Consider the following 24,630-nt stretch of genomic DNA (forward strand, 5'->3'; position numbering starts at 1 on the left):
GAATGTGTACAGAGAATATTGTAACTGAGCATATGATTTAAGTTACTTTTCTCCGTTGGCTTTTTCCCCCCCCTACCTTCTCCAAATGTTGTATAATGATGTTAAATTGATTAGTGTTGTTATGAAACTAAACTGGTTTAATTTTAATTGCCAGGCGCTCCTAGTACTCACTCCCAGTTTATTTACCAGGTAGCGGACCTCCCGGTGAATGGCTTGAGGATGGTTTTCGCTTGCGTGACTTGAATACAGTCACTATGGGGGACTTGCCTGCTCGGTTGGACTGGTCTATCATGGGCTGCACTATTCTCCTCCGGGCATTAATAAACCTGTAACCAAGAAAGTAGAGTGAGTCATTCATTATTCCTTAAACAAAAACGGCGGGGGGGGGGGGGGGGAGGAGGTGGAGGAAGAGGAGAAGACGAAGCACAGTGAGAGCAAAGCTAGATCTTGGCAAAATGGTTCTCTGCACCGATCTGCGCGGGGCTTCACGTGCCCCACAACCTGCAACCCCCAGTGACCTTTGAGTACACAGGCTTGGGGTTTCTGAGTTGATTCATGTTTGCCTGTTTTACCACAGTTGGACACTTCCATTTCATCGTTTCATGGGGGAATTAGCAGAGTTTTCAGGAAACAATACGAGCCACCACTCTTTTCAATTGCAAGGGGGGAAATTTGGCGTAGAGAGCAAGATGTTCATAAGGGCATCTGTTACCTCTCCTAATTAGTGACATTTCAATCTTATGTTCTCTGACTTCTTTTTTACAGTTTTTATCAAAACCTTCCCTACCTCTTGCAAACCTAATTCTATTTTAATGCCCACTATTAAGATAATGAACTGGGATGGCAGCACACCATCAAATGAGAGAATGTCTGGAGTTTATCACCACTAACTCACACTGCTGGGGACTTCAGAGAAACGCATTCCTTGTAGAGATTTCTTGGGTGGCTTTTTTTTTTTTTTTTTTGGCTCTTTATGCAAAGTCTAAGGTCAAGGCGAGGTCACAGCTATATAGTAATTGAACTTATAATATTGCTTTCTCCAGCTAGCCCTGGAAATTTATAATAAACATCTAATTAAGTCATTTAAGTGTCTTAATAAGGCTTATTTTTTACAATTTTTGCAGCCTCTCAAAAAGTGGCTAGCCACTGAATTCTTTTTTAAGTGGTTAGTACAAGCCCTACAAAATCAAGCTTGTGAAATTTCTAACTCTTAAGATCCATTTGTATTGTGTAACGCTAAGAATTATATATCAAATACAGAAAACGAGTGGGACATATTAGATTCTGAAAAAGTAAAGTGCTTTTAGTTTTCAACTCAGATTTGAATAGATGGAACATGAGCAGCACATAAAAAATACAATGAGAAGTTTAATAATGATTAAAGGGTCCATAGTCCGATATGAATTCTAGTTTGTAAGTCTGCCCCCTCAGGAAGGAAAGTAGTTCCTAAAAAAACAAACCACTGAACACAGAGAGGGACAGGTTTTTAAAATAAAAATACATGCTTCGTGACATTTTAAGATTCTCAATATCCTATATCCTTTTGTTCTTTTATTATCAGAAAAGTAATTAAAGTCAATAATGAAACTGGAATCTAACTAAAAGGGCACGGTTAGTTCTAACTCTTATTGGCAATATATATCAGTTCTTGTATATGAAGTCCCCGAACTGGCTAATAAAAATATTTAAAACACAGATCTACAACAAATTGTGTTGCAAATCAGGTTATCATTATCTTGTATAAACCATGAAAATTGGAATCATGTGAGCAGAAGGTTAGATTAATTCTCCATTCTCATTATAAGCACAGGTGTAGCACAAACACCATGTGAAATAACCAATTAAAATGAAAAAAAAATCTGCTTTTTCATTAGCTGCCTTCACTGCATGACCAATTAGAAAATTATTTAATATTAATATTCCGCATATACCAAAAGTAATTTTCATAGTAACTAACATAGGTAAAAGAGCAAAAAAAACAGCTCTTTTTCTACGGTTCTGTTCATAATCTGCAGGCTTTTAAAGGAAAGGAACTCTGCTAACATTTTTTAAAAGTCCTTTTAAAAACATATTATTTTGTGGATATGATTTATACTATTCATCTAAAAATAGGAAGAGCACTTTTTAACAGATGAGAAGCTGAGGCTCAGAGAAATTAAGTGACTTATTTGAGGTCACATGTTACCCATGAGATGTTAATAACTTGCTGAATGACACACAGCTGGCAAATGGTAGTGAACACCCCTTCCCCCAACATCCTGACAAGAGCGTGGCCCCTACTGTGCCACCCATCTAGAATATTCTGAACTAAATAGATAGCTAAGAATGAGCTGGTTTTGAGCCAGTCACCACTGTCAACAACCCTACTGCTGAGTCTGGGAATAAGCATGACTGAACATTCTGTAGACTGGGGATTTTGATGACTGTACTGTTTGTGCATATGGACAAAGATAAGGCTATGCATCAGAAGATTCAGTGACTTATCTGTATTCCAAAGCTTGCTTCCTTCACACTCATACATTCAGATTTCCAAAGACCAGTTCATAATAACCAACTTAGGTTTGAATCTATGACTATTAAACCCAAGGAATCATAGAAAAATTAAATCTCAGTTTGAAAAGGGCTTTCACTGTCACCTAGGTTGGTCACTGACATGAATCATCTCTACGACATCCCCACCAAGTAGATAGGTAGCCTCTGCTGGATTGTTTCTAATAAAGCACTTGCCACCTCACCTGAAAGTGCACTCCAGCTATGGACAAGGTAACTATGAGAAGGTTCTGCATTACTTGATCTAAAATCCTTTCACCAGGACAACTCCTTGGGGGAATTTAAACAATTCTAATCTCACTTCTTCAGGATAGCCTTCAAAATTTAAAGTATAGCCATCATGCATCATGTCCCATAGGCTTCTCCTTAAGTTAAACATCCATGATTCCTTTTTGTTTTGTTTTGTTTTGTTTTTGTTTTTGAGACAGAGAGAGAGAGCACGAGCACAGAGGGGAGGGGCAAAGGGACAGGGAGAGAGAGAATCTTAAGCAGGTTCCACGCCCAGCGCAGAGCCCAACGCGGGCTCGATCTCACCACCCTGAGATCATGACCTGAACCAAAGTTACGAGTCGGATACTTAAGCGACTGAGCCACCCAGGTGCCCCAAACATCCATGATTCTTAACAAGTTTCTTGTAGAATGAAAGTTCTTCTTGGGTTTTGAGTCCACTCACCACCTGGGCCATACTCTCTGCTCAGTATGCTGAGGTTTGTCTGTGTGCCTCTAAAGGTATTCAGGGGACATCATTAAACGCAGTTACTCCACATCTGCTCTGGTCCCCAGAGTAGATGAGTGTAGAGAGTGAATACCTCATCAGAGAGTGATGTACTCATGTAGAGAGTGAATACCTCATCACAGCCTTTTAGCTAAGGGGCCACAGGTACCAGGTGCTATTTTCTTCCCTTTTGGTGGCAAGAGCCATTTGTTGTTATTGACAACACAGATGTAGGCTACCTATAGGATATGTAGATATAAAGGTGAGAATCCATGCATTTAATAAAATAAAGATTTAAAAAGCTGAAAATCTCAGAACCCCTAATCACTTTGTCCAAAGTGTTTTGACCACATTAGCAGTATGGTGATAACTTCTCACTTTTGAAAACGAATTTAAAACAATTGTTGAATATAATGAACATTATTGATACATAGAAGACATAGGAAACTCTCAGAATCTTATTGGATTATGCTTCCTATACTTACATGAAACACTGATAATATTATCTATGGTCATGGCAGACATCTTTATCTGAAAATAACTAAGTAAATAGCATCATCTTTTCAATTTTAAAACCATCTCAACATTTGGTTCTATTTAGTGTATTTTATCCTAGACTGTCTTCTATATACTCTCTTCGGAATTAGGCTACATACAGCAAAGCCATGTGTTTAGACGGCTTCGGGGTGAATTCAGATACAAAAACATTTTCCTTCTGGGCAAAGTAATAAAATGACATTCTTGCTCCTCCCACTATAAGTCAAACAGAGGTCAGTTCCCCCATCCCTGTATCTGTTTAAATAAACTGGACCAGCTGTTTGTTTCTAAAATGCCCTTTGACCTTGTGTCTCATCCTCCCTGCTTTTGTGACAGAATGCTTTACTTTCCATTGTGGAAGATTCTAAATTATCAAGAATTTTCTAAACACTGAACCAAAAAAAGACCTTTAGGTTTTATGTAAACTTACATGAACATATTCCCTTCTTAAAACATTCATTTTGAGAAGCATCAGTAAAACAGTTACTTTAAGCTCATATGTGGTGTGTGTGTTCAAATAGATATCTATATTTATGTATGGATACATAAATATATATTAGAACTTCAACGTAAGAAGAAACAATGTTTTTGAAGAGAAAAGAAAAAGAATGATAAAATTCCAATTCGAATGTCCAATAAAAAAATCTATTCTCCAACAACCACAAGACAGTTTAAGACAAAATATATCCATGAAATATACACAATCTTTATTATTTTCCATAATAGTAAGGTCTCTTTAAAAAGTTTGTTAAAGATGTAAGAGACTTTTTTCTCTTTTTTTTACAACTGATGTCCCAACATTACAGCGCTTGAAACTTAGATGTACACTGTCAGAAATATATGACAACAGGACAGTTCTTCTTACTCATTAAAATAGTTTCACACCTTACTTTAATAGAATGTAGCTCAAAGTTGCCATAAATTGGGCATTTAGAAAGGTAAACCTTTTAGTTGGATGTAAGGTTGGGAAACATCCTGTTGCCTTTCCATATTACATTCCAAACATCAAGGTATATTTTTTTTTATAAATCCCATTTTGCTTTGAAAACACAATGTTCTTTTGTGAAGTACTTTTTAAGAACTGGACACCCTGTAGGTGGTAGAAGACTGAATTAGGGAAAGAATTCCTATCTTTCCTTTTTTCACAGCATCATGGGTTAGAATTTCTTCCCATGACCAAACTATCCCCTTTCTCAAAACAAGATATTTTATCAAGAATGGGAAGAAAATGGATTGGCCTTATAGTTTCATCCATGTCAACATAAACAGAGATGTATTTCTTTTTACCCAGTTAATTTGTTTAGGGCTAGAATCCTACTAAGGGGGGAAGGGGAGGTTAAAAGGGGAGCAAAATCTTCAAAAATCTGAGACATGGGATCATCTCAAAATTGAATTTAATTCTTTGCATTTTTTAAATAGGAATCAGACAAGGAGAATGGGAGATGAATCCTGAATTATGCTAAAAAGAAATACAGGAAGTTTTCCTTTATTCTTTCTTTTCCTTGCCCCCCTACATGCTTATTTATCATCAGACTTTAAAGTTGTTGTGTGTTTTTTTTGTTTTTGTTTTTGTTTCCATTCTGCTAATCCTACCTGTCTCTTTTCATTCTCCATCTTTGAATACCTGAATAGTTTTCTGACTAAGATCTGGTAGAACAGCTTTCTGAAGTTGACCTTTGCCCTTTAGCTTATCCTCCACTCAGTGCCCCGGTTATTTCCCACAAAACCGGGGAGGCTAACTTTAGTTTCCTCTTCGTGAGAACCAGGAAGGGTGGCGAGATCACAGTGGGCATCCACTAGAACCAAACACAGGGTATATTTTCCCAGTTCCACAGACAACATTTTCCACATAGCTCTGCCCTTTTCCTCTACTCTTATGCCCTTTGTCTTCCTTGTACAACTTCTCTGTAATACTAACGATGCTAAGGAAAAATGACTTGCTCCCCTTCAGAAATAGCATTTTCACCTTTACTCAATGAATTCTCTTCCTCAGTGTTTACCACCTACTTGTTTACTGATGATTAAGGGCAACCCACAGTGTGACTTTAGCATGCCACAGCCAACTCAGTGAACCATGTAAAATCAAAATGCTGTTGTTTCTAAACAATGACAGGACTCTCAGTCATCCCCATAGTGTCTCTTGCCAACAAGGCTTAGTGAATAGTCAGCACGAAGGTAGCTACCCATTTAAGTATGGGGAAATACCATTTTACAACACCCTCCTATGCCCAACGAGCTAAAATTATCAACTTGATATTAAACAGAAGATTCCATTAAATAGCAAGATATGTTAGTGAAGATGCCTTCTATATTTATATTATCCATTAAATAAAGTACTAATTACAGTCATCTTTGATTAATATTTAGGTATTAGTTAGGAATACCTATATACATACTTAGTAAAAACTAATACCATGCATTCTTAAGAATAAGTACTGGTGATTTCTACATGAACTATTCTTTATCAATTAAAAATAAACAGCAAGTAAATATAATATTTAATCTATATATAATTCATTTAGGTAATCTCTATAAATATTTTTATAGAATTAAGACTTCTGAAAATTCTTCAAATATAAAATTTCACGCTGGAAGCTAGTTGCTGAACTCCAGAATTTTGTCCTTTTTCTTCTTATTCTAGTCCATGAATTTCCTTCCTAATGTTTCTTCCAACTTTATCACAATCATTTAAATAAAACTATATATACTATGTATTTGATATTTTTAAAGTCAGCATTTCCTAATAAGTTGAAGGCCTGTTTTATAAACAAACCCTGAGGGAATGAGTTCTAGCTATCTCTCAAATAACTCTGTTCTTTTAAACAAAAATCTACTTCAAAATCTTTTGTTGGATTTCTTCATTTCAGATTTACATTTACTTATTGAATTTAATGATCTGTAACTGGCAGTCTTCAGGGTCCAAGCCTCCTACACTCCCTTTCTTTGTGAAATGAAATTTCATAAAACACGATTTTAAGACACTCAAGAAAGTTGACTCAATCTCAAGTCAAACCTTATGAAATCATGTTTCTGGCACCTTTTTCCAGTTTCTCAACCTCCTCCGGATCCAACAGTTCCAGGACTGCAATCCGTCATCTGTGTGTTTGAGGGTGGGAGAGGGGAGTGGACAGGAGGGGAGAAGGGAGCACATGTTCTGCTCTCCATCCATTCTAGAAACAGAATATTGAAATTTCCTACAATCACAATAAGCCCATCAGTCAGCAGTCTGAGGAGATTCCCCTTCTCTAGCAGTGATGGGTGTATTTGTCAAACTACTCTAGAAAGAGCTGAAGTTGTCTCAGACCACTGAGGAAGTTAATTACATATAAAATTTTCTTCAAAGCAACTAGTGAAAAAAATCACTAATTATCTGAAAATTATAATGCAAAGTAATAACAAACCCATGTATTAAGTATTGAAATAACCTTCAAATACTTTATCACTTCATTATATATTATGGGAAGTTTTCCTTGAAAGCAAATTATACAATGATTTTTTATTCTAAAAAAATATAAGCTTGCTAAATCCTTTAATCTGACCTGAATTCAAAGCAAGGGGGGGGCTCTTTAGTGGCCGATCTCTAGTTCCTCTGCTACTACCCATGACTTCCTAGATCACTAAAGCACTAGGCTCCAAAACCAGTGGAATAAATTATGGGACTATCTTGCCAGAACTAGCATAAGAAATGCCAGAGAGTTAAAAATATCTTAAGTATCCATTGATATAAAGCATATGTAATAAAATGGTATTTATGCAATATTTACTTAAATGTGACAATTTGCCAAATTTGAGTTTGTATAACTGCACAAATATAAGACAAATAGTGGCTTGCTTAAGGGATATGGAATTAAAATGATTATTGGTGCAATGAACAAGCGATAGGGCAATCTAGGATAGCAAAACCTCCTACAGTACTGAAAAAGCTAAAGTAGGTATAATAATATCTTCAAAGAATAGATGGGTCTCTCTTTAGTTTAAGCTGAACCATTTTTTGTGTAAATTCTAACTTTTCCATATTCACAAAAAGTAAATAAAATTGCATCTAACTAGGCATCCCTTAAACATTACAGAATAAATATGTTTATTTAAAACAACTCTTAATGTTCTGCCACTCTCCATTATACGTAGGATGACCACACAATTTATCATTTAAAGTCAGACACTTTTGAGAGTAAATGGACACTATTAATAATTATGCTGGACAATAAGTCTAAACCATGAATATTTCAGGCAATTGCGGTGTATGGCCACCCTAAGGATCAAATATGCACTTTTTTTTTTTTCCAAGTAAAACTTCCCCTGCGTGATTGGAATTGCAACCCTCTTGTGTGAGAATGGGGACCAGCCCTGGCATACATAAGGTGTCATAGAATCCCAGTACCCCTTTGGAGTGTCTCTGAGCTCCTTCCTCTCTGGAGGATCTCTCCTTTAGTTGCCTCAGCTCCCCAAGCCATCACTAGCCAAAAACTTCCCAGGCCTGTAGTCTCCACTCCAAGGGAGTGCCAAGGAAGGATATCTCAAAATTTAGCTTGATTTCTGCTTTCACCTGGTCACAGGTTAGACTACAGAATGGCACAATGAAGCCTGACTTGAATGGAGGCCCGTCTCTCTCCCTTAGAAGGTTCATTGTGACTTCTGTTTCAATTCGTGAAGCTTGAAACCTGAGTTCTATGTAATATATATCAAAATGTAATCCATAGGCCTTAAATGCAAATGGAACCAGTTATACCAATTATACTCAAAGACAAAAATCTCTCAGTTGAGGTATATGACAAAATTTTTCAAATGAAGGCAACAAACTAATAAAATGACCTCCTCGTGGAACTTGTCAAATCTCTGGAAAATGCTTAGGGTCGTCTAAGTCACCCTGAGGAAATTTGGAAGCTGTGTGTCTCACTTGAGTGGCTATCCTTTTCTTTGAACAATATCACTCATCACTATTACGGCCAAAACACTGGCCAAGGATGGAGAGTCAGAGCAGCATCCAGGGAGAAGGGTATGAGGACTGAGTGGGAAAATTGCCACTCAATGCTCTGAGATCATAGTAGTGTTCAGGTGCGGGAACCATGATGACCACGTGAGTTAATGTCTATAAAAAGAGCTTTGCAAATTTTAAGCCAAAGACAAGGGTTTGTTGAGATACTGTCATTATGATTCTCAAAAAATACCTAATGGTACAAAAACGTACACACGAACACTTAACAGCCACAAAAGGTGGGCACAATGTGGTCTGTCTGGACAATGGAACATTCTTCAGCCATAAAGAGGAATGTAGTACTGCTCTCTGCTACATTCATGAACCTTGACAACAAAATGCTAAGTCAAAGTCTGAGCCGGTCCCAAAAGGCCACATGTTTACATGATCACATTTATGGGAAATGTCCAGAATAGGCAGATCTACAGAGACAGAGAGTGGGGGATGGAAGTATGGGAGGAGTAACAGCTAAAGGGTAAAGGGTTTCTTTATATATTATATATATATATAATATATATATTAAAGATTTTTTTATTTTTTTATTTTTTATTTTTATTTTTTTAAAAGATTTTATTTATTTATTTGACAGAGAGACACAGCAAAAGAGGGAACACAAGCAGGGGGAGTGGGAGAAGGAGAAGCAGGCTTCCCGCGGAGCAGGGAGCCCGATGCGGGGCTCGATCCCAGGACCCTGGGATCATGACCTGAGCCGAAGGCAGATGCGCAACGACGGATCCACCCAGGCGCCCCTATATTAAAGATTTTTTGAGAGAGAGCCTGGCGGGGAGGGGCAGTGGGAGAGAGTGGGAGAGGGAGAGAATCTCAGGCGGACTCCCCACGGAGCATGGAGCCTAATGTGGGGGGGCTCAATCTCACGACCCTGAGATCATGATCTGAACCGAAATCAAGAGTTAGACGTTTAACCACCTGAGCCACCCAGGCGCCCCTACAGGGTTTCTTTCTCAGATGGTAAAAATGTTCTAAAAGTGATTATGGTGACGGTTGCACAATATCTGTGAATATACTAAAAACCATTGAATTGTACACTTTAAATGGGCAAATTTCATGGTATGTGAATTATATCTCAATAAATCTGTTAATAATAAATGCATAAGGGTAGAAGAGGTAGGTGCCAAACAAAGGAACCAGCCCCATCCTAGCCTCTCATTAGCAGCACTACATTGTAGAGCCCTGAGCCCCATCTGTCAAATGGTGCATTAAATCCCATCCAGGACTTGGGTTCTGACATTCTGCAGCATGATGTTCCTAAAATTTTAATCCATTCCCCTTTGTGATAAACTTCAAAATCTCATATCCCTTTGTGATTTGGAATCTTAAAAGAAAGAGCTTGACTAAAATCAAAAGTTAAATCTCAATAGGCCTTTTTATACTACATTCACTCACAATGATTCTGATATGCCTTTTCTGGCCCCCAGTCCCTCTCAGCCCCCACTTGGCCCTAAGGATGGGGATCTCTGCCGTAACCTATTGTACTTTCCTTTCTGTAAACAGAACTGCCAGGTGACCAGCCGTGGGAGCTGAGATCAGACATCTTTGGACATGTACGCTTCTTTCCATTAGCTTTTTCAACATCCCCTACTCCCTGCCCTTCCAAGCACATATGAACTCTGACCCAAACTAGGGATCAAATAAAATCAACCATAGCAGATGTTCAAGGGATATAGGCCAACAAACCCTGCAAGTGGACAACAACTCTCAAAACGACTGATTTACATTCAAATCAGCATTCTAGGACAGAAAGTACTGGAAACGTAAATACACGTATTTTTAATCATAGTGCATTTAACGTCCATCCCGAGGCAATATATGATTCTTAAAATACAGTGATTTTAGCAATAGTAAGCCAGATCTCTCCAATGACAAGAAATCCATTTTTGAGCTAAATCACATTTAGAACCCAAGACCAATAATCCCCATTGGCCTGAAAAAGTTGTGTTGGGGAAGGCAAATGTTTTTTCCCTTCTTCAATGATCAGATCCAATCTTGTGAGTCATTAGGTCCTTTAGTCACATTGGTTAAGAGGGTAAAGAGGAAAAGAAGAGCTCTCAAGGATGGCAACAGATTAAGGGTTTTTTGTTTATTTGTTATTGTTCAGGTGTCAAGAGCTGGATAGTATTCATTATTTCCCATGCTAATGGGTCAGGCTTAAAGGCCTCATAAGAATGGAAATGAAAAGGAAAATACCAATGACTATACCAGCAGTGAAAGGGAGAGCCCTCTTTTGCCAAAGGTATAAGCATCCCTGCTGTTGGAGATTACTGTTTGTTTGGCTGGTTGGTTTTTAATGTTCCCTTTCCCCTTAAAAATTAGGAAAGAAGCAATACAAAATACCTAAGCATCTACACAAAACTCTGGGTACTCACACACTGGAGCGATGCGGCGGGCTGAATCCAAGAGGACGTTTACCCTCAGAAACATTTCCACCCGCACCCCCCACACCCCTGGCTTCACTCCATTTTTGAGAAAATCATTTTTATTCAACAAGGAGGCAACATTTGCCCCATTTTTTTTTAATATTTCAGGCTGCTTTTTTTAACCACTCAGAAATGCTGTTTGTTTTAGGTGCGTGCAGCCTGAAGCAAGATGATGAGGTAAGAGAGAGATGAGGGGTCTCTGTGGGCACGGCTCGGTGGGGCTTCAGTGCTCAACGGTTAATCACCCAGCACCAGCCTCAGCAACTGTTGACACAAAATCGGTGGAGATCAGGTCTGTGCAAGCAGAAAATACCAGAAAGGCAAACTATATGTAAACACACTTAAGACAGATTTGACAAGAATAGACCTAAACCTGACTTGCTCGGAAACTCCCCATGTCTAAGGCTTCAGGGTCCCTCTCAGCTGAGGCCCTTTCCCCTTATAGAGCTGCCTTTGAGAAGAAAAAGGGTAACACTTGAAAAACTGAAACAAGTTTACAGAAGACAGCTGAGACATTTGTCCCCTTGATTCACATAGCATGAGTTTCAAATCTGCTCCCACATGCAGGATTTATGTCATGTAATACAGTTCTTCCATGCATACTTGGAGCAGAGCCAAATGGGGGGTGGGGAGGGGGGGCACCGGGCACATACAACCACAACTCCAAAAGTTATTTCTCCTGACCTATAAAACTCATGCAAAGAAGCAAATGGATAATGCTTAAACAGTCTTTTAATCTTATCTAACTGACACCTGACAACCCATTACTTATAGATTATTAATGCACCCACTAAAAAGTTTGTCATGTACAAAATTACGAGAGAAAAAGATTGAACGCCTGAGGAAAAAACAAATTTTGCTGTACAATAACTTCAGATATTTCAAGCCTATTATCTGTCATGCCCTTCACAAACTCATAGCACACTGTTAAAAACAACTGATTTATCTTTATTATGAATCCTAAAATGACAGCACACAGGTTTTTCATGTCTTGTGATAACGCTTAATTTCATCCCGTTTTTATTTTATGGTGCTTGATTTGCTTATTTAAGATGAAGGAAAGTAGCAACTTTTTAAATTAATTTCCCCGTTTGTCTCTTTATCAGAGGCCCTGGGTTTTTCCCCAGTCCTGGCGTAAAGCGGGAATCAGAGGCAGGCTCAGAGCAATCGCCTTGCTTCTCTTTGGTTGGCAGTCCCACGCAGTCTAGAATAGGACAGCGGGAAGAGGCGCAGAGTCCCATCAATGGGCCCTCCCTGTCCATTTTAGCAGTGGAAGCTACCGCCCATGGAGACAGAGTGACTTGATCAAGGACACACGTCTAACTGGTGAGGAGTGGGGAAGACAGCTCAACATGTTCTTTCTCTTGCATGTTCCCTCCCCTTACTCATCTGTGTAAATTGTACGTTGTCACAAGGCCCACAGGGGAGTTGCTCCTTAGCCACCCGTGGATGCCCCAGCTCTTCTCCCTGGACCCATTATGCCTCTCAGCCCCCTCACTTGCCACGCTGCCTGCAAGTGAATGGGAGTCAGGTCCCATTCTGCCAGGCTGCATGCCACACAGGCGGTTGTCTCCACTTCTCTGACCAGATCATTGTGCCAAGACACCGAAAACAACAAATCTGGCTTAATTAGGACTCGCAACCAGTCCTGCTGACCTACATACCATGTTCAAAGTCAACCACCAACCACTGGTTTCACAGCCTGGAAAGGGATCACAGACATTCAGAAACACTGGGCTCATCATGATGGAGACACATCACTCTCCCCACTCACTCCACCCTGGGCCTCCCCTCAACCCCAGCCCCACGGGGTCCTGAAGTACTTGCCCAGGTTGTACCAACTCCCCACTTGAGGTATCACACTCCTGTCTTGTCCTGGAAAGCTCAGAAACTGTCTTTGTGTGCAGGCTGGAGGGGAAACCGCAGTTACACCAACCAGTATTCGGACTTTCGAATGCACCTTCCTTCGTCCCACACCTTCCTCTTTCTTTTCTCACGTAGACTCAGGGCCCCGCGGTGGAAGGGGCAGGCTTTTCCGCCCGGCGCAGTGGCCCAACACCAAGCCCTTCGGGAGGGCTCTCCGCTTTCCGCGGGATTCACAGTGGCGTGATTTCCCACAGAAGGCGGGGGGGAAGCTCTGAGCAAACTTATTGAGTCAAACTTACGACAAAGTATATTTAACAGACTGCAGAGTCATTGTCAAAGAGGATTGTTTGCTGGAAATTTTTAGAATCTGCAGACAAAAGCAGCATCTCTGTTGAACTCCTAAGACTCTCTGACATGACAATACCTGAAGGTTTCTAAATTCACAGCTCTTTTCCCTGCAAGCTATTTGCTCAGCTTTCCTAATAATACCCTGCCTGCCTGGCACCTCGCCAGCTCTGTCTCAGGCAATATGCAAGCTAAACATTTTTTGACTGATTTCAATATTTTTCTTATGCGCTAGACAGTATTTTATGTAGTGAGTATTACCGATTGCTATAATCTAAGGCCACAGTCAGTGCCGGTAAAGGGAATATTACTAGAATTGACACTCAAGGTGAAAAGCATAGCAATTAGCAGGGGCTTGGAGAGCAACAACCCGTGCTGAAACATGCTGGAGAGTTAGTCTACCTCTATTTCTCCTTCTTCTCTTTCTTCTTTCAAGAATATTGCACCTGTTACCCCATTGATCAATTAGGAAGTCTACCTTAAATGTGGGTTACACTGAAATCCTCCAGGGAAAAAGTTAAACCACCTGCTTAATAAGAGTATCTTTTGTGTGTGAAGTTGTTCCATCCCTAGGTGATTTCTAGGCCAGGAAAATCACTACACACCCTGCACTTTCATTTTGCAGTTGAATAGCAAACAAATGACCCAGTGCTTCTTGTACTGTTTTTTACATCTGTTTTCCTTGCTTTTGTGTCATGCCTCTGTTTAGCTTTATTGACAAAACAATCTGTGCCTAATGTTTAAACAACATCTGTAAAATGTATTATTAAATTATGTTGGAAGAAAAAGCAAAGCAATTCTATGAAACCCTGTGACCCCCTATTGATTTTTAGATCACAGAAGTTGAAAGGATAATTTGTGAATGTTTTAACATTTACGTCGACACAGGTACCTATATTTATAGAATCTTTGATTACTTATAAAAGTATTTGCTACATTATTACCATAACTCAGAAAGAAACCTGACCTTTAACAGTTGAATCTGTTTATTATAAGGGAGATCCTATTTTTTTAAAATAAGTTTACATTTTTACCTGCCAGTGGCATAAATCTCTAAGGATAACATACTTCCCCCCCACCACCACCACCTCCACTGGTAATAAATGGGAAGTGATGCCTGAATGCTTTGCAGTTTTGAAGGCAGTAAATGAAGTAACTAGGAAAATCTGGTATATGTACTAAATCTGAGAATGGTAGAGCTGTGATAGTTCTGTAAAAAGTGTCACCTCAGATGTTAAGATGCTCCCTGGAATTTTATGCACCCAACTGATGGAGAGTGATTTTTCTTTCTGCATACAGACTGCATTTCACATACACTATATATTTTGCACCTAAGATCCATATTGCTTTCTCAGAGCATAAAGAAATAATCATTTAACATTAGGCCTTAATGGGAAAGTGTTTGGATGAGCAGTAGTAAACAAAGAAACTAAAATTTATTCAATACACCCTAGGCTAGAACTCCGCTGAGGCAGAATGTTGTCTGAGGCATCCAGCAAGGAAGATAAAACCACAGGCCCAAGTCTGCATCGTATCGAAGTCCCAGCTCTGCAACACTGCTCTGAAAACAGAGAAGGAAGGCCATTCTACACTCACATTTCCAAATAAAAAAATAAAGTTGGTGTATTCAGGAGAAAAAAAAAAGAACCAAAGATTGACTTTGTGTGTGTGTGTGTGTGTTTTCTTTAAAGTTCAACCTAAATAATTAAAGATCTAAATAACCATCTCAAAATGTAGGAAGTTTCTGCTTAAATGACTAAAACATTCAACATTGTAGTAATATGCTTTCACGGCTGATATAACAGAAGTAATTTTCATAGCCACAACAACAATGGAAAAACAAAAAGGCAAAAGTCCCAAGTGCTATTATTGCTCATTTTGGGATCAAATCATAATTGGGAGGGAGAAAGCAAAGAAAGAAGAACACATGAATGTATAGCACATATTATATTTCAAAGATTACCGTGCTTTTAAGTCTAGGTCTACCACAGCATGCTAGAGTGAGATGTTCATGCAATGAGTTAGGGAAGTTGATTTTTTAAAAACATGCAGTTGCCTCAGATACTTCTACAATTAAGGTAAAAATATTTTCACCCAAATTATTTGCATCATTGCCTCAATTCTCAAAAAATTTGTTGGCGTAGACTTGTCCTACGATGTCTCATCTAATAAATTTCACATTCCATCCCCAGGCCCAGTTCCTATAACCACTAATAGCAACCATTTTAAGATTCCTCCTCTCTGTTTTCATTCTGACACATAGATCAAACATAAGAGTCACAAGAGTTATTTCTTTTAATCCAAATTTTCTTTGAATTAATCAAATCTGTCTTGTTGTTTTCCATTTAAATTCTCCCTATTGTCTCCTCACACACACACACACACACACACACACACACACACACACACACACCCCACCGCCCCCCAGATCCCATCTGCTTTGGCCTGGGCTAGCCAAGGCGGGTAGTTTGTATCACTCATGGCAATTAGAGAGATGGGAGATCAGTTCAGCGATGGGATGAAAGAGCCATTACAACATACCAAACTTTGCTCATCTTTGTTTCAGTCAAAACCTAACTTAAAACTGCATCGGCCAGTGTTTCTAAGACAAGCTCACCACTAGACATGAGTTTATATTTTTCACTTTCATATTGTGTACTTTGATACACGATGTTGCTGCCAATAATTATGAGTGATCTACACCCAACCTGCCCTTCAGCATTTTACTAAACCTCTTCAACAGTGACTCATAGTTCATACAAAATGTACATGTGTGTTAACAAGTTTTAAGAAATCCAAGAGGGAAGACACACATTTTTTAATGTTGTGGCTAAATGAAGTGAAGGGGAAATGTTAAAACACTAATGAGGATTTTCTTTTAATTATGATTTCCAGAAGGAAGGAACTTGGGCTTGATGCTCAATATAGGAAAAAATGTTTACAAGCTCTCAAGAAAGCTTTGTGTAATGTTTTATTATGGTAAAGTAAAATGAAAAGCCTTTAGTGGTTCTGCTGCTTTTAGTCTTCAAGGATGCCACAATTCAAGATGCTCTGACATCTTCGGTTTTCATACAATACCATCTGGGTTTCCCCATTTTTGCAACCTATTTCCTACTCAAAGCCAAAAAAAATCTATTATCAGCTCCTTAAAAGTTGAAGGTTTGGATGAAAATTAAGAAACCATTAGAATCTCAAATCGAACACGGCAATGTCATTATTCACCAAACTTAGGAGAAACACTCTCTCTTACAACTTTGATTTACTTGAGGGAAATTCTCTACCACAAAGTTGTTAGAGCTGAAAGAGTTGCCAAGTACAAAACAATGAAGTGCAAGCCACAGTCACTTCTAACTCCATAGAGAAGTAGGGAGAAACAGGCGCAGTACACAGGGCCCATGGAGAACACAGCTGGGCTCACAGCCCGCAGAACGGAAAGTGATGTGTATTTATGTACCTCTGCAGAACTGAATATCCGGGTGAAGTGGATAGTAAGTCTGCATATAACTCTGAAAAGTATTATGACTTTTTTAAGGTCCCTTTTTCCTCCTCTACCTGCAAAACTGAGGACGTTGCTTTATGGTCGCCCAGTAGAATCTGGGTAAGTGACAATTGCATACTGTTTGGTGTCCCAGGAATGCCTGCCTGCCCATGCAGCCACAGGAAATAGCCCTGAAGTTCATCCACCTGTGGAAAGAACGCTGTCTTGGGATCTATTCTCTGGTAACAATGTCTATAGAGGGGGGGTTGCTAGGGACACGGCAGAGGAAGAGAGATGGCGCGTGTGACAGACCACCTGAGGGGCAGCGCTTTTGCCTTCCTTAATTTGAGTTCGCCCTGCCACTCCTTGGCCCTCAAATGGGAACGTTGCCCAGGGAAATAACATTAGTACAGCCTCCGTTGTGTTCAAATTGCATCATCGGTTTAACCTTGAAAATACATTTGAATTCAGACGTGCATGCAAAATTGATGGTCTACCCTATAAACATTGTCCAGGCGGACCTGAAGCCTAAGTTCAAATATATAGTATCAACAGTCTTGGAAATTAAGATACAACAGAGGGCACAAATAGGCAAACAAAAATTCGCAGCAGGGACACACTCCTAGCAACACATGTAGGTACAGTATGGCTTCCGTTGGCTCCCTATCCACTTGACTAAAGGCTGCAAAAATTGATCTCCCAAGGCTGCGGTAAGGTCATAGAAACTGATAACCCTTACAAGCAATGCTTATGTGAGTCTGTCTGTGTCTTGCAGATAGTGCACTTTGTAAATTAATCCTCCAAAGGCAAATATATTGTAAGTAGCTTGTTATCTCTAAAATACTAAATTGAAGAATACATGGGATTATATTGACAGAAATTACATTTTCTGTAATGGGGTTTAATATATCTGGAATCTCTCCCAAAGGCTCCCAGGCTCTCTAACAGAGAAGGGTCTGTTAATGTAGGTGCAATGGACATCAAGAACAAATTTGTTCACCAAAATGGATTAGGCCATGTAATCAGAGATTCTATAATATTAATCTTTGACACTTATTGAACAGAAAGAAATACTTCTGTCTGCAAACTGGCATTCCCAGTTCTCTCCTTTCCCCAACCAGGCTGTGAGCCTTTTCTGGATTTTACTTCAAAGAGGATAAGGTTTCCCCATCATAAACACTAATCTAAAAATATTAGGACAATTAATTAGATACACTTAGTTTGAGAGGATATTGGATTTCGATACCTTCAAATATGACACAAGCTCTGGGTGATTATATGAACCTGGCTTTCAGCACACTCACAAAGGGTAATAAATCATACTTTCCCAAAGCCTCGTTGCCATACCACCGTACATTGTCAGAATATTGTTGGCTGGTACTTGGTACGGAATCTCAGCTTCCCCCAAATCAGGAATTCACACATTTATTTAGAAACAGTATTGCACAGCCCGGAGATACAGCAGGTTTTGTATAGCTTCAAAGTGGAAACATAAATAATTTCTCTTTTTCCATGGACGGAAGATGGGAGGAAACGGGAGACTATCCTCGAATGCTCAGGCCTAACAAAATAACTGCAGTTAGTTATTCACTGAATGTAAAACCTGACTGATAAGTGATGGTGGATTTTCTTGTTCCCTAGAAAACAGGATGATACCACTCTTTCTATCGATTATCCTAAAGCGGGGGGAAAAGTCATTTATAGAGCCACAGTGAATGTGAATTAAACACTTATTTATACTATGCCTAAAATTTGTCAGTTTTAAAGGCAATGGAAAACAATGCAATGTTGGGGTGTGTGTGTGTGTGTGTTTTCCATGCTAGCAAGTGCTCTCACCCATCAGTCAACCGTTTACTTTCACCTTTGGATCCACAAGCCACCAGGGAAAAACAGCAACAACTGGGTGTGTCTTCTTAATGCAAAACATTAGCTGCAGGTTGCCAGAGGGGGAAACAGATTGTGTGTAAACACAAAGCCAAATTACTTACCAATTGTTCACTTGTAGGATGGTGAGTCCCGTGTCTTGTGCCAACTGCTTTTTCTGTTCTTCAGAAGGGTAAGGGTGCTGAAAAAGAACAAAAAAGATGTGTGCACATATACTTTGGGCATATAATGCATATATCACATGTCAGGTGCAATGCTAGGGGCTAGGGATTCAATAATAAACACATATGCTCTGTAAAAAAAAAATATGTGTATACCAGGCAATATTTAGGCTATTTTGTCAATAGCCTAAGTGTCCAGCGAAGTCTATAATTAAAGGTAAAAATGCTGAGGTGTGTCACTCTTATTAATGGAATACTACATCATCTAATTAATGGCAGTAAAAGGCAAGCCAATTACAAAGATTAGTGAAGTGTATAAATAGCTACTTAGAATACTTGCAGAACCTTGATACTGAGTTTATCCTTTAAAGGCTTATTTGTTGCAAACACAGAAAGTTTAGTATGATCTTCATTGTATTTTATAGGATTAAAATAAGGACAAGCCCTTTTGATATGAAAGCGTATCACCCTGACATAATATTTTCATAATTCAGAACCACGGGCTTCTAAAGCTGAACCATTTGGACCAACCACCTTAGCTGAGGTCCCCAGTAGTTAAGCACTTTGCTAGCATGACATTTTTCCCTCCAAAACACCATATTGCCAGATGCAAATATCAAAATTAAAGTGGGTGTATTTTTTTTTAGCCACTAATCATTGTAGGTCTTCTAAACACAAACAAATGACATTCAACCAAAGTTGGTTTCCATATCTGAATGTCAACACATGCTGGGATTCTGAACACAGGCCAATACAAGGTCAAAGACCAGCATATTTTGCATGCTAAGAACAAGCCCGGCCATGTTCCTCATGAGTTAGAGCGGATAAAAAAGTATTACAGGATTAGATAATAAAATGATAATAAAATGAAATTCATACCCTCTTGAAAGAATGTTTGGAATTCTACTGAAATTAGTTTCGGCACAAATACTTTTTGTTCAGTAATGAACTATATCTAAATCTGAAATACATGTTTCTGAAGCGGGACATGGTATCCATCTATGGACACATTGACCAGCTTGAAACGCTGCACCCCAAGAAATTCTCCCAAGATAAAAATTGTTCTGCTAGTCAACGCTCTATTCCCTTATGAATAAGAAAGGGCACCCTCAACTCTCAATTTAACTATCTGTGCCATTGGAAACTATATTCTGGTCTATTGAATGTTAATTAACATAGCTTTTAATCTCATTAATAATGTCTGATTAGATGCTAAGAAGGCTCGTTAATGACCACTTTAATGCTCTTATATGTAAGTTTAAATATGTTCTATATCTGTACACGTGGGATTCGTTTGTGGAGAGCAGAGATGTTAGCAATTTTTCCCATAAGCATTGTCTTTGATTGTCACTTAATCAATAAATACACAATTAGAATAAGGCTTTGCTTTCATGGAATATAGTGCCTTTCTCTAAAGAGCTCCAAGTATATTACAGACAGGATGGTGATTAATCCCCATTATATCCCTTTGAGGGACATAAATGGAATCTATTGTCCCTCCTGTCTTCCAGGTGAGGAAACTGGCCAGGGAAAGGCACAGTCAGCAGCCACACAACTCAGCGATATTTCCTGCTTCCCTTCCAGTGTCTAAGTCTCACCATGACTGAGGGATGTGGCAAATGCCTCTCAGAATCTTCATTCTTTTTTTTTTTTAAGATTTTATTTATTTATTTGAGAGAAAGAGAGAGTGAGAGAGAGCATGAGAGGGGAGAGGGTGAAAGGGAGAAGCAGACTCCCTACCGAGCAGAGAGCCCGATGTGGGACTCGATCCCAGGACTCTGGGATCATGCCCTGAGCCGAAGTCAGTCGCTTAACCACTGAGCCACCCAGGCGCCCAGAATCTTCATTCTTATGCCCGCTCCAAAACCTCCAGACTGCTTACTATGGCCTGCAAGGCACGCCACCATCCAGCTCTGCCCACCTCTCAGACTGGGTGGCCTTTTCTTCACACCCTCCCCCGCTCCACCCCTCTGTCCAGCCACACAGTCCTCCTTTCTGTTCTTCCAACACACCAACCTCATCCCTACCACTCAGGCTCCTGCTCCGGGGTCACTTTCTCATCTCAGCCCAAAGGCCAAACCTCACCCACCCAGTGTCCACCAGCCTACCTTACTGTTCTCACGTCAGGCTTTTCCTTCTTCCCTAATGGCAAAGCATCGCTCTCTGAAACACCTGCTCTGATGATTTGGGTCCTGTGGGTGTGCCTCCTCTCACTCACCTAGCAACTCCAAAGTAGTGACTTTCGCATTCACCATTCTCAAAGCCCAGCGTGGCACATAATGGGAGGTCAGTAAATATCTGTGAAACAAGAAGGAGGCTACGTCCTGCCATGATACACAGATACTCTCCACTCAGATGCAACATCAAAATGTATAATAAAAATGTTTTCAACAGCCCACAGGAGGGATAAGCAATCTAATTTGAGATCCACAATGCTACTTTCCTGACTGCATTCCTAACAGTGATGTCAACCCACTCTTCTCAAGTAACAGTATATAAACTTCATAATAGGTTAAGATCATAGGTGACAGTCCCCCTACTCAACATAATGCCAGTCATCCTAGGAAAATCTCATGCCTGGATACTGAGCTAAAAGCAATTCTCTACCCTAAGGTTTAAAACATAGCTCCAGCCGCACAATACAAACCATATGAACCTCTTATCCTATGAACAGATACTGAATTAGGGTTTGATATACAGAAGTTCTCTGTCTACACTAGTTGAAGAATTGTATATAAGGTATACACGGCCCCATTAGATTGTATAAATTATGCTGCCACTCGCTAATTACGAGCTTTCAGACAAGGGACAACTTTTCTAATCCTCAATTTTGTCATCTGGAGTTGAAGATCCATCAAAGTTAGAGGTTACCCGGGCTTGCAATTCTTCCACATGATAAGCCTGATTTTGAAAAACACAAATTTTAGCATCTAAGCTGTTGGCACTCCTTGCCATATAAAGTTGTAGACCCATGTACACAAGTCGTTTCCAATCTGTAACATCTTCTGTAATTTGCTTATGATTTTTCAGGTCCTGTGGAAAGCTCAGTGGTTTTCAATAGAATTAATAAGTATGTCAACAGTCTCACTTCACTATAGCTGGACGGCAGTACCTTTTGCCCTGTCTTGTTGGTTGTGTCTTAATATAATGACCAGAACTGGATAAAAATTAATATTTATGCCATTTACCTTTAGTTACTTCAAAAATTGAGGATGGTCACAGTCATTTATTTGTGCTGTGTTTTCAAGAGTATTTTTGCATGCCTGTTTGTGAGGAAGTTTTACAACCATTCTTACAAAGCAAATGGAACTCACATTTTATTTATGCAGGTGGTGTCAGGAAAATTCTCTCTGGATCATTAAAATTACCTGAATCATTACAGTTTCAAAGAGCAATCAATGGCCCTCAAAATTTCAGCGCAGATTTAGGTTGTTTCTTCACATCATGCAGTTTCTGATTTCATAATTTAAATATCATAAAATGAGAAAGTTCTAGCCTTTTTTTCCTGTCACTTTTCATGTGATCTGATTTTAAGTAATTGGAACAAACTGTGTCTAATTTCATGCAGCATAATTGCTAGGCAGCCTCAAGCTATGGAGACCCAGCACTCTGTCTCCATTAAACAATTTTCAGTCATCAGGATATATATATATTTTTTAATAGAAATGAATGAGCCTGGATGAAATTAAATGTCACAATAATCTGGTCATTGTTAAGGGGGTGGGGGGAAAGGTGTCAACAAAATTCCCTAAACCCTTGTCTATGGCAGGAAGATGGAATTTTTTCTTTTTCTCATAGTTCTTGGCCTGCGTGTCCCACAAACTTTTAATTCCCTGAAAAACAAAACAAAACAAAACAAAACAAAACAGAAAAACGCAAACCCATAATTGCTAGAATCACATGAAAGCTGTGACTTCAGGTAGCTAATCCACAGTCAGCCAAAAATTCACAAAGAAGCAAGCTTTTAACTGAAATCCAGTATCTTTAAATATCTTAAATCCTATGCATCTTTCCTAAATAAGCTTTTTGTGGGCAGTATGAGTTATTCCTTTGTAGACTTAAAAAAAACGGCTTGACAAAAACCCAACATGCCACGAGCAAGGCTGCTGTAAAAACATTCAAAATCCTGTTGTATTATGCCCACAGGGCTGGTGAGGCCGTTAGAGGGAAAAGGTAGACATCATTTTACAAAAGAGATAAAGAGATGTGCCATTTTAGGAAGAGAATGGGAAATTCCTTCCAAACCACTGCAACCAAGAGCCTTGGTCACCCCTTGCCGGTCTCCTGAACACCTTTGCTATTAATGGCAAGGACACCCCTTTAAGGAAGATCAGGAGGTTCTTATGAAGGGAAGAGGGGTTGCACTTGCCAGCTACACCAATCAACCTAATCACTTTGGGATATCAAAGCAAATTTGACCACAGTCCAATAGGTAGTGACAGGAGACCTCGCCTTTGTTGTGTACATTAGCGTCATGCCATTCTCTCTTAAAAGCTTAATTATTTGCAAACAATTGATCAAGATGGGAATTTGAGAAAGGATATGCAGGGGCCACTGGGAGAACTGAACGCATTAAGAGAGCAAACAAAATTACCTTTAGATCTTACAATCAGAATTAACGATTGAGACGGGACAGCTAGGCTGGGCAGTAGCTGCAAGCGCTCTTTCCCGAGTGTTTCCCATTTGATCTGCATTAACACCTCAGGAATGAGTGAAAGCCATAAAAGAGTGATTATGTCAGGGTAAAGCTGACCCTCCCTTCCAGCACCAGCCCGGCACACGTGTATTAGGCTGGCTTCGCTGGGGAGAGAAGAGATGATGGACTCCATGGGAAAAGCAGCAGCTTGGGGGGGTGGGGGGTGGGGAATGGGACCCCAAGCACAGGGAATAGCTCACAATCTGATCATCCTGATTTCAATAATCAACACCCTGACTTCTCCTTTCCGGGATAAGTCTCCTGCTGAAAGAGAAACAGTTTGTCCCTCTTTGTGTTTCTGGCTCTGAAGTGCGACTTCTAATAATGAGCTCGTACAGCAGTGATTGCTTAATAACCCCATCAAAGAATAAACTGATCCCTGGAGTATGCAGCCTGCGTAAGAGAAATGGTTAAAGAGTGTCAAGAAAATCTAAAAATAGCCTACATAAAAGTGAAGTCGGAACCGTCATTTTATCAGTCCCAAAGAATAGAAGGTGACAGGAAGAAAATGGCAACGTGCTAAAGAAAGTTATCTCTGCACAATTTCGATTTTATTTCTTGAGGTTGGGATGGGGCGGGGTGCTGATGCCAGTTATCTGGTATTTACAAGTTTACAATACATGGGAAGAAGACTTATTTACTTAAACAATCAAGCAGACCATTTCAGATGAGCATCCATGGCCAAAGGAAAAACTCTTCAGTACACACAGATGGAAAATGTCCAGTCTTATATCTTAACGATATCCTTGACCAAATGTACGCCTTTCATCAAATTTTCCACCCCTGACTGCAAATGTGGATGCCAAGACAGTGATGAACTTTATCTTATCTACTCTGGTAAGCAAGTTTCAATAACGTTCCCTCCTTCCCTGCCTTGCCCACTCTAACAGCACATTGTAATGGCAGCAGAAAATTTGAAAATAATCCTGTACAGAGCTCACTGGTGAGATAATGGAAGGCTACGCTGCCCCTTCTCAAGCCTCAGATT

General features: G+C 39.6%; 1 protein-coding gene across 5 annotated transcripts in view; it reads right to left on the reverse strand.

Moving 5' to 3' along the window:
• Positions 1-24,630, reverse strand: part of MEIS1 (Meis homeobox 1) — a 135,340-nt gene that overhangs the window by 5,016 nt on the left and 105,694 nt on the right. For 3 of the 5 annotated variants that reach the window (XM_064572420.1, XM_054509842.2, XM_054509843.2), the window contains 2 exons: positions 18,890-18,966; positions 187-326 (listed from right to left, as the gene is read on the reverse strand). In XM_064572420.1, the coding sequence (XP_064428490.1) occupies positions 187-326; positions 18,890-18,966 (217 nt within the window). The remainder of the gene's footprint in view (positions 1-186; positions 327-18,889; positions 18,967-24,630) is intronic. The other 2 variants (XM_045884876.3, XM_045884877.3) reach the window with 1 other exon arrangement.

This window comes from Mirounga angustirostris, unplaced genomic scaffold, assembly GCF_029215605.1.
Source record: "Mirounga angustirostris isolate CCGP_5_RB_7025 unplaced genomic scaffold, mMirAng1.0.hap1 SCAF_10, whole genome shotgun sequence".
Taxonomy (NCBI): domain Eukaryota; kingdom Metazoa; phylum Chordata; class Mammalia; order Carnivora; family Phocidae; genus Mirounga; species Mirounga angustirostris.